This window comes from Passer montanus, unplaced genomic scaffold, assembly GCF_014805655.1.
Source record: "Passer montanus isolate IOZ18808 unplaced genomic scaffold, ASM1480565v1 scaffold8, whole genome shotgun sequence".
NCBI classification, from domain to species: Eukaryota; Metazoa; Chordata; class Aves; order Passeriformes; family Passeridae; genus Passer; species Passer montanus.
This window is the reverse complement of record NW_024373256.1, coordinates 8,908,059-8,921,309: the sequence shown is the minus strand read 5'-3', so window position 1 is coordinate 8,921,309 and position 13,251 is coordinate 8,908,059. Positions and strand designations below refer to the sequence as shown.

The 13,251-nt window shown below is 42.1% G+C and overlaps 1 protein-coding gene across 1 annotated transcript in view; it reads left to right on the top strand.

Moving 5' to 3' along the window:
* Nucleotides 1–12,983, top strand: part of BMERB1 (bMERB domain containing 1) — a 46,699-nt gene extending 33,716 nt beyond the window's left edge. Inside the window, exons 3-6 of the mRNA XM_039732311.1 lie at nt 4,074–4,147; nt 6,918–7,032; nt 8,106–8,188; nt 9,588–12,983. Coding sequence (XP_039588245.1) covers nt 4,074–4,147; nt 6,918–7,032; nt 8,106–8,188; nt 9,588–9,700 — 385 coding nt within the window. The 3' untranslated portion in view covers nt 9,701–12,983. The remainder of the gene's footprint in view (nt 1–4,073; nt 4,148–6,917; nt 7,033–8,105; nt 8,189–9,587) is intronic.
* Nucleotides 12,984–13,251: the final 268 nt, after the last annotated feature.

Here is a 13,251-nt window from a genome sequence, read left to right as displayed (position 1 = left end):
CTGAAGAATAATTTCTACTGAAACAAAACAAAACAATTCTTTTGTGTCTGGTACAGAATGTCTCTTTTTTAGAAGCCCTGCCTGCCATTTTCTTGCAGAGCCTCTGACTGGGAGGGCTCTGCCTGCCCTGCTCCCCTCAGTGCAGATGGTGACAGCAGAGGTGACTCATGCTGTCACCCACTGGAGCATGGCATGGCAATGACAGTGCTCAGGGCACTCTCCCCTGGTAGCTGGACCACAGGAACATGGAATGGGGCTGAGTCACTGTGCCAGGGCACTGCAGGCTCCCTGACCCACTTATTTTCCTGTCATTTTGTGCCATGTTTAGAAAATCTTCTGCTCCCGCTGTTTATTCATGATGAGGTTTGGTTTTTTGTTGTTTCTTTCTGTTGTTTCTTGTAGGTTGTGATGATATAGCTTGAAATACCATGAGAGAAAAGACTGATTTGTGCTTGTGTGATATCTCCAAGCATGCAGAGGGGGTTCTGCAATAAGCCAGCAAGAAAGAGAAAAGCAGAAGTGCAGCCAGCATGTCAGAAATGCACAAAAGCACACTGAGGATCCATCCCCAGTTCAATTGCAATTGAATTATTGCAATTACTTTTTTGCACATACTGAAGTGCACACTGAGGATCCATCCCCAGTTCAATCCTATTGCAATTACTTCAGGAATGGATTTGGGCTCCTAACCAGAGAAATGTTTTATCATACTCATAACTCATATGCTTAGGGTACCTGGGCAGACATTTAAAGCTCAGCCCTGGAGGAAACACTGCCATGTTGTAACTGCTGTTTGCTTCACTGGTGTTTTTTGTACAATGTGAAAAGTGTTTTCACAGGGACTGGAATGTACCAATTCTTCCAGAGAAGAGAGAGAACCTCTGTAGGTTAGGGGACCCAAAGGAATTTTTTCTTCCTACTCTGCAGATTGCTGTTTTCCTTAAGACTTCCAGAAGTACTTTTTACTTCCTAAAGAGGTCTGACAGTAATACCAAGATGCTCTCAGTCAAACCCTGCTGACCATCCAGCTTCCAAATGAGAAACACACTGGGATTTTTTGGTTTTTTTTCAGAAGCAGCATTAACTTCTTCTGGGACTCCTGTAACTACTCACTTCCAACATCCACAGCATAAGGGGGAAAAGAAAGGAAGGTTCATAGTGCCAGTGCAGACTGAATGGCCTTCCAAGAGATTTCCTTTCCAGGAGTTCCTCTTCTTCCCTTTCCTTCAAGGGTAGCAAGACAACTCTTGCCCAGGGCAGCTCCTGTTGCCCTGCCTTCAGTATTATTTGCTAGCAGATGTGGGATGTGCTTTATAGTTACCAGGAACCATAGATCCTGCTTTCATTAAGTCAGATAGATGAAGCTTTGGCATGGTCCCATATGTCCTTCAGCCCTCCCTTTCATCATTTAACCTCTTTTTTTATTACTTTTTTCCTAATCAGCACTGTGGAGTGGATGGAACACAGAGGCTGTTTGGCACAGATGGGAGGAAAGATGTTCCATGTGCTTAAGGGGATTGGTGCAGATGGTAGGTTCAGTTTTTGTCCATCAGCACAATGCACCAGCCTGCAGAACTGGGGCTCTGGAGAGGTCATCTGACTTATGATTTTTGGAATTCATGTGGTCACAGAGCTGTTACAGACCTAAAGTGCTTTGGCCACAGATTTACTTCTCTGCTGTGTGTTACAAGGCAGGAGCAAAGTTTAGGTCTCAGGAAAAAGAGACAATAAAAATATACATGGAGTACCAGCTACATGCTCTGCAGTCAGACTGAAAACCAGCCAAAATAATGGGGAGAAAGTGCAACTAAAGTTGCAACATGTGGCCAGTACCAACTCAGCCACAAGTTAGGCACAAGGACTGTAGGGACTACTGAACATGAATGATCTTGCTCACTTGGAATATACTGCTGATGGTATTTTAAATTGCTGAAAATCCTCAGAGAAGAGCACTGCCATTAGCTTTTTGGATTTCCTCAGTGAGGGCAGGGAGCCAAACTGATATAGTGAAGTATTTTAATTAGTGTATTTCAGAGCTTCTCAGAATGAAGCCAAATCTTCTGAATCAGGAAAAAAAAATCCTCTCTGTCTATCAGAGATCTCTTTTGTAGAAACTCACTGTTCTCTTTACTAGTTGAGAGTGTGGCCTGATATCACTTGATTAGAGCAGTTCAATATTGAACATTTCTTGCCAAGAAACTGTCATCTCTGTTAGGCATGGTCATCTCAGGCAAATGTACCAACATGACACCCAAAGTGCATGAACATGGAATGGATAAGGAGCTGTGAGGCTTGCTCACATCACAGCACGTTTTGAATACTCTCCTGGGAGGACAGCATTTAAGATTAATTGATAAAAGTAATTCCAGTGCCATTTAGTGTGATGGATCTCAAGAGTAAAGCAGGCTTTGCTTGTGAGGAGAGTGAATAATATGAGGAGCCTAAGTAAGAACATTCATCAGTAAAAACATCTCTGCCTCCAAGTGTCCTAAACACAGAGCAAAGGGCCATGCTCTATCCTAGGGCAAACATGCTGATCTTCCCAATAAAACCAAGTCTTACAAGACAGATGGGCAGTGAAAGAGCAGATCCCAGTGGAAGTGGCAGGGGTACACAAGAAGGAAAAGAGGTCAGCAATAAAGATTATTAGGAGAGGTATTTCATAGTTGTATTTTGGGAGGAGAGGGGTAAAAAGGCATCAGGAATAGCTGTCATAGCACAGTGAAAGTAGCAGAACAGGCAAGATGGAGTTAACCCAAGCAGCAAATAACAGAAGGATCAACTTGTTTTACTAACAAGAGCAAAGCAGCTGAAGGACAGCTCCCTGCAGAGACCTGCATGCCTGGCAGAGGCAGAGAGGAGAATAAAAGCTCTTGGGTTGTGATTAAAGTCTTTTTTGTGCCAGAAACACCTACTTTTTCCACTTCTCACTTAATGCAATAATTTGGCTGCATTGTCCTTTGGGGGCTCCCCTCACACACACTCAATCCCTCAGCCCTGCTCTCCTGAAATGCCACAGGGTGACAGCCCTGCTCTGATGGCACTTGGGCTGCTCCAGGTGCTCAGGCAGCAGCCAATCCACCCCTCAGGCCCAGGACTGTGACAAACAGAGCTCAGAGATCCCTGGGCAAGGAGAGTGTTGCTGAGATCCAAGCTGAGAATGTGCAATTAATCACACAGGCTGGGTTTTGTGCTCTTCGGGGGGTGATCTCAAAATGAAAGCCCCAGATGCTGCCCTTGGAGCCAGCCCCTGAGCCTTGGCTGCCCCCGTGGCTGAGGCACTGGATAAAGCTGTGCCAGGAAGGTAATGCTGGAGGCTGCTGCCTTCCAGGGAATGATTCAGTGGCAGCTCTCAGGAGAAGCAGCAGTTTCAATGAGAACTGAAGGTGCAGTTTCTGCTAATGTTACTTTTCTTTATTTAAGCTGTCTTCTGTGTCTTAACATTAATGGACTTCTGTACATATCAAGGATTTGAAGCATTTAACATCAACCATGGAGGACATTCACCCAAGACAAAAAACATCAGAAACAGATAAATGCCAGATTATGTCAGTTTCCAGATCTCTGGTGTTAGAGTGAATTATTAGTAGAGTCACAAAGAAAGCTGGTGGTAAAATATGAACCTTGCCCTGGCTTTGCCAAATAATCTGTCACCCTCTGCTGTCCCTTCCCAGGCTCTCTGCTGCTCTTCCTCTCTCCCCAGTGAAAACTCTTGCTGCAGTGAGTGCAATGTGCCCCTCCTGTCTTTTCCCAGGACCATTATGGAGACAGGTGCCCACTCCAGAAAGTTCTCTGATGTTCAAGAAAATAAAATCTGAAATTATCCACAGTGACAGGTATGAACCTAGGCACAAATTAGAGCCAGTAAGACAAGTAACCAAGGGCTCAGTGGGCATTTAGGGTTAAATACCCTTTGCTTTCTGTTCAACTTGCTGAGCCAAGGGTGTCAGGATCCCCTTTCAGGCTGACAGGTCCCAGGCAAGGCCAGGGCCATGAACTCAGCTGAGATCTGTCCAGTCCATCAACACAGAGTGGGGTTTGCATGTCTGACCATGCTTTTTCTCTTTCTGCAGGATGGATGACATCCAGCTGTGCAAAGACATTATGAACCTTAAGCAGGAGCTGCAGAGTTTGGTAGCAATCCCAGGTAATGGCTCTCTCCACCCAGTTTTAGGATAAAACCTGTGCTGACACCATCCCCACCCATGCATCACCCACCCAACAATCAGAATCTCCTCCCCACAAGGTGGAGTTTCATATCTCTTTTCTCTACTCCTCATTTTTAATTCCCATTTTCCTGCCCATCTCTAATCTCTGTCCCTGAATTTCTTTTCATGCTGTATTTCACTGCTCCCATGGCAGCAACCCTGCAGATATCACTCAAACAAGGAGCACATTCCTTATTTCTTGCACTCCCTTGGCAATCTCAAGGGAACCAAGTGGCACAGAGATTGTCAGGTAGAAAAGACAAGTGCTGAGATACCAGAGATAAAAGAGGGAGAGGATTTATAACCATCACTGTGAATGTGATTGATTTTTTCCTTGCTACACCAATCCATTATCATACCTGTAGTTAAATCTACCTTCTAGGATCAAGAAGAACAGGTTTCCACAAAGAGCAAGGCCCAAAACTCTGTTTTGTGTTTTAAATGTGCATAAATCTCTGCAAATTCAGTGTTTGAAGGAGGGACAGAGCTGTGGGCAGCTCTGCAGTCCTTGGCTCAGAATTCCAGCTGCCATAAGTGATCCTACAGCCTTGCCATTTTAGATGATCCACAACAGCCCTACTCTGTTTAAGGGGAAAAGAGACAGATCCTGCAAAACAGTAACTGCAGCAGCCATTCACAGCACACATTCCTGCACTGCCTCCAGCACCCTGCAGAAATAATTTGCTTAACTGCTCCTGCTTAACTATTAAGTCCAAGTTTTGACTATCCTTTGGTTATCCTCATTTTTCCTCCTCACATTTTTTTGTGCAACTTTGAAGGACAATTTTGTCCTCAGAAAGGAGAGAGAAGGGCATTTGTGACATAGGAAAGAGATCTACTCTGAAACCACCCACTTTTAGCTGTCGAAGAACTTTGCCACATTTTGCACCTAACAGAAAGAGATTAATAATATTTCTTACTTTCCTTATACTTCTTATAGAGGTCACATTTAAATTTTTTAATAATAACACTGTTGGTTCATTATTCATCAAATGGAAATGATTACAAATCCTTGAAAGTATCTGTGAATGATGCCCCTTGCCTCACATTTCTGATCTGCAAGCTTTCCTGTCCTTTGAACTAACAGATAGGGTTAATCAGCTTTCATTCTTTTGGTGTTTCTGCTGTTTGGGGTTTTTTTATCTTTTAGAAGTGATTTTCCTGTCTCAAGGCCTCAAGCAGAGACCCACAGACAGCAGTTTCTCCTTGGAACTTCACAAATCTCAGCAAACTTAAGAATCCAAGAGGTGAAGTTCCAGCAGCAGCAGCTCCAGGCAGGGTCACAAGAGCTGTGCCTAACCTAGAAAAACACTTTCCAGAAATGGATTAATTACAGGATTAATTAATTACAGGATTAATTAATTACAGGATCTCCACCATCATTTTCCTGTAAGAACACAGGTTTGCATAGAGAGCTGCTCTTTGGTTTCACAGTTTAGCCAATTTCAGTAGATGTGGAATCAGTCTTTTAGTACACAGAATATGCAGTATTTTGCCACATATATTAATATTTTTAGTTGAAAGTTTCCTGAAGGATATAATGGGGGAGCACATCTCAATTTAGGAAAAGGATAGAATGAAAGGAAGTAGAAAGTAGCTTCTATCTTCAGAAGTGAGGAGAGTCCTTGCTCCTTAGCCATAACAGACAAAGCAGGAAAAAGCAGCCACCTCTAAGCATTCTTTTTTTTTAATCTGTACTAAAAACAATTGTTTTCAAGTGTCTGATTAATTTAGCTATTAAAAGTGTCTTGTAACTTGAATCAGCAGACATAACACAGCTCAGATGCATCAGACTGCAGCTCCCTCCCCCAGCTCTCACTGCACTGAGCTGTGCAGGTCTCTGAACACAGTTCTGCTGCCCAAAGCCCAAAATCTTGATTTAATACAAAGTGTCTTCAGAGCTGCTCAAAATTTTCAGCTTCTCAGAGAAATACATGAGCTTGTATTTGCCTCTGGCTTTCTCATCTCTGCTGCACTTGCGAGATTTGAAGAGTTCTGTCTTAAATATTCTGTGAAATACATTTGCTTTATAGCCTGAAAGGACAGCTCTGTAATCCCTAACATTTATGACTTTTAGTTTGTGACAGATTTCTTTCATGCCACAAAAATTGTTGTTTACAGACAACCTAGCCATTCCAGACTGGCCAATTAACAAGGACATATATGAATTACTCAGATTTTTGAAGTTCGGGGAAAATAAACTTGGATTTATTTTTCCATGTTTTACAATTTATGCTTTTGGTGGGGATTTGCAGCCCACCTGCCTTGTCAGAGTAGAAAAAACAGTGCTGTTTTCAACAGCCAAAGCTGTCTTGAAACACAGAGAAATAGTTCCTTTTGGTGTGATCTCCTTTCCCCTGAGGTCAAATGGAGTTTGTACGTTGGATTTTAACAAAGCATCTGGAACTATTTTCTTGCCAAAGCTCTGAAAATAATTCCAAGCAATGTCTTGCAGAGTCATTGAGGATTAAAAGCAGGCTTAGCAAACCCCACAGAGCCTTCAGACCATTAAAAGCTGATCAGAGTCAACAGCAGCAAGTGAGGAGAGCAAAGAGGCAGTGACCCAGCTTGCTGGGGTTTTGGTGACTCAGCCTGGAAAACCATTGACTTCAATCAGCAGCTGATCCTCAGACATCTGCAATGTCCTACACCACCCCCTCACCTCCCCAGAGTCCAAAGTAACACACTCTTTTCTCTCTTTTTGACCAGAAAAAGAAAAAACAAAGATGGAGAAGCAAAGAGAGGATGAACTGATTCAGAAGATTCATCGACTGGTACAAAAAAGAGATTTTCTTGTAGATGATGCAGAGGTGGAGAGATTACGGTGAGAGCCAAGAGCAACTGGACTTACTTAGTGGCATTCCACAAGCCTAATAATACAATAGATTAAGTGACAAAATTTAAATCAACATTAATTGGAGAGAATTGGTCCTTCAAAACAACTTACCAAGTTAAAAGCCTCCTCTCCTTTCCATAGGAAAACCATTAAAATTAGATTACTCTAATTCTGTGGCTCTTTATCCCATTAATGATTCAGTCATCTCATGAATAACAGTGAGCTTTGGTCTCTTATTTTCCTACCAGAAACAGTCTGGGCATTTACCATTTAAAAGAAAAGGATTTATGCTGCTACCAGAGAATTCTCTTGGGATAAAAAGTAGACATGAAATGGAATTCTACAAGGGGCATATTTGTAGACATCTAAAATCCTCCTTTTTAAATTATTCATGTTGTCAGGTTGATTACTACTATTCCCATCTTGTCATAGCAAAACAACTCAAACAACAAAAAAACCCCAAACCCCAGCTAAAAAGCAGTCAGCAGCACAGCCCTACCAAAGCCATGGGCAGGTTCTGAAGGGTTTCTCCTCCATGCCTTAGCCCAAAGTTGCCAAGAAAGTTGTAGGCTTCCTCCAGAGTTCACTTCCAGCACCCAAATCCAATCTTTTGTTTGAGATCAACACTCCACAGAGTCAGTTTTGCTCTTACTTCCCCCTCTTTCAGCAGTAAAGACTCAATCCATTTATCCAAAATGACAATATCTCCTCCAACACATTGAAATTCTGGGCAAGCAGGGAGAGGATTTGGCAAAGCTCTTGCCAGTCCTGCAGCTGATCAAAGAGAGCTGGGCAGAGGCAGCAGCTGACAGGGAACCTGAGCTAGAACTGAACCCAGAGCTCTCACTGAGCCCCCTGTGCAAATCACAAAAGCCTCAGCAGCAGCTTTCATTTAGGCAAATATTTTGCTTTTTAATAAGTGGCAAAATTAAATGTTTCCGAAAATAGCAAAGAAATTAATTGTTTACTAGTGATTTGATCCTGGCTGCTCTATCTTCTGCTGTCCCATTTACAGATAAAATTGTCATTCCTCTAACATCTATTTTGCTTCCTTCCACCAGGGAAAAAGAAGAAGACAGAGAGATGGCTGAGTTCCTTCGCACCAAGTTAAAACCCATCGACAAAGCCACACAGTCTCCTACCAGTGAGTTCCTAATCATTAAGAAAAAAAGCAAGAGCAAAAGGAAAAACTCCAAAGACAACTGATTATAAGAGCATTTTCACAGGGCAGCCTCTGGCAAAAGCTAGGTGAAGCTAGCTAGAAACAACTAGATCACCTAGAAACAGCTCAGGGTGTCAGCAACTGCTGGCCACTTAGACTTCAGGTACCAAATTACCCCTTAAAACTGAATTTCAGTCACCTATGGTCACTTCAGAAATGCTCTGTATGTTTTAAATACGCAAAGTATATTTGTATACACAGTGCCACAAGCTGCTTTCTAAGCAGGGAGATTTCTATTAATAATTTTTCTATCTGTTTCTGCAAAAATAATGGAAAAAAACCTCTCCAGGTCTATGCTGGAATATCTGAAACAAAGTTCACCTGTTTTATTGCAGTCAAGATGGAAACTAGAGGAAAAAACTGCAAACTTCCACAGCTGACCCACATTTCTTACATATTACCATCAGAAATAGGCTTTTGAACCACCCCAACCCAGATCACTTGTAGGCAGGATGGAAACACACTGGTTTCTGAGAGACAAAGTGGATTTCCTGATGCCTCGGAAGCTTTTAGCTGCACCTTTCAAACAGAACAGTCACAGCCACAGCAGGAGCTCTAGGAGTTCACAGATTGATTTTGCCCTGTCTCAAGATGAGCTCTCAGGCAGAGCCAAGTGAGAGCAGTGCCCTTCTTAGAAAGGTCCACCAGCTGAAGAGGTTTGTACCAAACATTCTGCCCTTTTGCACAGACCAAGATCTTGTTCAAGAGTTCCCAGAGGGACTGGAATGACCTTGAAGTTCAAGTACAAGGTTGAGAAGAGACATTTTAAGATGCATCACTAATTATTTATACCCCCTTAGTCACAGGGAGCATGACTCATCTTCCTTGTTTGTTTACTTTCTCATTGCTTTTAAATGCAGTTTTAAAGATAAAAATATTCTTTTCACCCTGAAAAATGAAAACCTACCTTTATCTTGTTCCCTTAATTACAACATCCAAGCCAATGAGGGAATAAATTCTAGCAATACTTTTGTTCTTCAGAGCTCCTTTCCTTGTTGGGAGTTAAAACGACTTTGTGAAAGGACCCATGGCTGTGAAAAGGGACACCTGCCTTGAACCAGATGCAAGTTTCCCCTCCCTTTGAGATGTATGGATTCTTTAGCTCCTCTTAACACCCTTCCCTGCAGAGATAAGACTTTCTGAGCAGTTTCAAACCAGGCATCAGCTCAGTCACCACCAAAATGTATTGTTCAAACAGGAGCTAAAAAATTCAGGGTGGTGGAGAGAGGGCAGGAAAGGTTTGCACCCTTTAAGGCAGGAGTAGGAAGGAAGAGTTTGAGCAGCTCTTGGTTCTAATGGTGTCCTGTTTTGAACATTGCAGGCAGCCCAGCAGAAAAGAAGGCAGAACCTCCTCCAAGCAAGCCCACCATTGCCAAGGCAGGGTTGGCAATTATTAAAGATTGTTGTGGGGCCACACAGTGCAACATCATGTAGAGAGAGCCCTGGGCTTCCCACCCTGCTTGTCTTTTCAGTGTTTCCATTGAGTGGAACTGGATGGTGAGGGGAACCAGCAGCATCCTGCTGAGGGAGGCAAGAGCAGCTGCAAAGTGTAATCTATGGACTGGACAATGGCAGGTTCTTCACTGTTGCATGGATCACTCTACACGCATGCCTAAAAACAAAAGAAATCTATTTAGTGGCTGTCCAGGGACCAGAGGAGATCAGCAGTAGAGTCAACAAAAAGCACCCCCGTGATACAGGTGAATGAAAAGGGGCTATATTTAATCCAGTATGGTGTAAACCAGCAATTTTAATAGGTGATAACTTCAGAAGAATATGTTGTACACTTCCCCCCCTGTGACAAACTGCACTCAAAATTCGCCAAATTCTCCAATTTTGGCTACTTTTCAGAACAAAAGCCACAAGTAGCAATGCTATATATGGCACAACTGACAGAGGAAGCAACTGTAGGATAACTGATGTTGCATACAAAACACCAAACTTGTGTGATGTTCAACTACTTTGCTGTGGAGTTTCATTTCAAATTCTTTCTAAAGAATGAGATCAGTGACAAGAATGCTGCAAGTAGCTACAAGTTTTTATATCCCATATGATATCTGAGTTACTCAAGTCAAATTAATATTGCTTGCACCAGGGGAAATAAATCCCTGGCAAAGCTTTAGCAAAGCACAGCTACAGTAATCTGCAAGTTGATGATGCAGTCCAAGGTTGTGTCACTTCTGTTTTAGATCTCCAGCTCCCATGAAGTAAGAGAAATATTCACCCAGGGTTTTCTCCATTTTTACAAGCTACATGCAGCAGGAAATTACACAGCACTGACAGATTGCTGGGAGAAGAACACAATACAAAATTTAACTAATTGAAACCATGCTTAAAACAGGTATTAATTGTATATTTTGTGACCACAAGAAATAGAAACTATCCATAAAAAAGCATAGGAAGACACAAGGCACCCAAGACAAATTGGCCACAAGACAAATATACAAATACAGAAGTAGGTATTTGTGGCAGGAAGATCACATTCTATATAAAGTGGGTTTAAAATTAAGGGAAATGCAGAAATACTTGTCTGTGTTTCACCATTAAGTGTGTTTCTGGTCTCTATGCAGATTAAGCTTGTGGAATCTAATATCTTTATATTAGCTGTCAGTAGCTGGTTTGTCTGTGTGATGGTATTCCATATAAATGTACTGTGATAGGTGTAAATAGTAAAATAAACGTACCTGGATCTAGTGTGACAATCTCAGGCTTAGAAATAACAAAAGATAGCAAAAAGTTCCTAAAATAACCTTTTGCAAAAGGAACTTCCATTTTGTGAAGCCAGCTAAGTGAAGTGTGTGCTTATATACCAAGGAACTACAGTATAGGAAAGGAGAAAAAATTAACAGCAGTTACCCCAAAAGGATAAACAGTTATTTTTTTAGAGAGAAAAAGTATCTTATTAAGGTTGAAGGCAATAGACACCATCTAAAGTAACTCAGACTATCCTTATACACATAAAACCTAATCCCTAGCACTGACTGATTTGATGAAAAACACTTGCATTTCCAGAATAATTTCAGTATTGCAGACTCACTTGAGAAAAAGAACCGACGTCACTAAGTACCTTAAGTTTTAAGGATCAAAGAGGAAAAAACACAAAAGGTTTCCACTGAGACATGAAGCACTTTAATCACTTTGACCAAAGATGCAGGAAAGAGAACAAAGGCTGACTCTCATGTATGATTATTGTATCCTTTGAGACATACAACACCACATTGAGCTCTGGAGCTGTCACAATCTGTACCTGGTGTGGGTTGGACTCTGCAGGGCACCTGTGTACATTTACAGTTGTGGGGAAACTGCTTTTAGGGGAGAAATGCACACTGGAGGGAAAGAAACACCCACTGGCTCCTGTAAAATTCCACAGGCTCTTGCTGGTACCAGTTAAGACATCAGGAATTGTCAGTATCTAAAGGCAAGGGGCAGATATTCAGTGTCATTAATGAAGGCAAATGGGAGTCAGGGAAAAAGCTGTAGTGGAGCACCAAACTTCAAACCTTAGGAGGATCAGCTGTGAATGCCACTAATAAAGGGTCCTGAAGGACTTTGCACATTTAATTCCTGAGGTAACTTCTGCACAGGAGTGTTTAACCCAGGCTGTGCTGATGAGAGGGGTGATCCCTGCAGAATCCACCTGGCAATAAAGCCAAGTGAGTGCAGTGTAGGTTTCCATGAACAAATTTCATTAGCAAGAAGCAGAGTTAGACAATCCTGGGAAGCAACATTCATGACCAGGCTACAAAGCAATCTCCTTTAATTAAACCAAGAAGAAAAACAGCAAGTGGGAATGTGCAATATTCTTGCAGTTGAGCACTGGCAGCCAGTGCCCCAAAAGGACTTGAACTCCAGCAGTGTTAATGAGAGTGAACTTCGTTTTCAGAAGTTCTAGCTTGGCTCAGCTGGAAGGTTTTCTGTATGCCAGTTTTTGTTTTTAATTAGCAAATTTCTGTGTTTATTTGGGTGGGTTTGAAGAGCTTGCCTGCAGTGCACAATTGGTTCCTTCTGAAGTGGGTCAGTGATGCTGCTTAGCAATAAAGTCCTGGATTTTTTAGACTGTAAGGTCAGATTCTCAACTGTGTTCAACACTGGTTTAGTGTTGCCTATCTAGAACACAGCAGAGCCCTTACGGCTGATGTCAAAGTTAATGGCTGCAATTAAATTAAACTTAGGAAGGAATTAAGTGTAAAAATCTTGACCCTTATTTTTAAAAACCAGACTAAATCACTGAATATCCCAGGAACAACTAGGGGCTTTTTAACTGCCATGATCCTGTGCACAACACATGATACAATCCCCATATATAAAATCAGCAGAGCATCAGACAAGTATCTTTAGGTGACTATATGGAGTAACTGGCATCATTTCAGAGTTGATTTTCAGCTATCAGTCACTGTCAGCAGAGAGGGACATTGATGGAAGCACCCGGTATCTCTTCTGGAAATCCTGGCTATTTATCACTTCAGAAAGAAGGCAAGGCATTGGAAAAGGAATCGTGTGTGGAAGAACGTGTAAGGTGGATTTGACACACTGGTAAACATGACTGTGTTCAGGAAAGGATCTTGGTCTACTGAGAAAAGCAAAAGTGCTGAAGTGCTATTTGTACCAATCACCAATTCCACCAGCAAATGGTTCTCTTGTACCTTCCCCCAGACCTACTGAATCTCTTCCAAGTTAAACATGTCTCCAAATAAACTAAGCTGCTGTGTTATACTAAGCCTTTGTTTCTTCCTGTTACTGAGGGGAAAGTTGGTTGTGGAGTGGAATGGGATGCAGTTCCTGTGCTGCTACACTTCTCAAAAAGAATAAGGTTGCTATTCTGCACAAAAGGAGTAATGCTGAGGGGTAAGTTTGAGATGCTACTGAAATAAATTGTTTTCTCACTGATAAAGAAAACCCACCAAAAAAGCCAATCTCATTATGGTCTAAGATGACTTTGGAACCTCACTGCAGCCCAGAGCCTGCACAGATTAGAGACAGCTCCC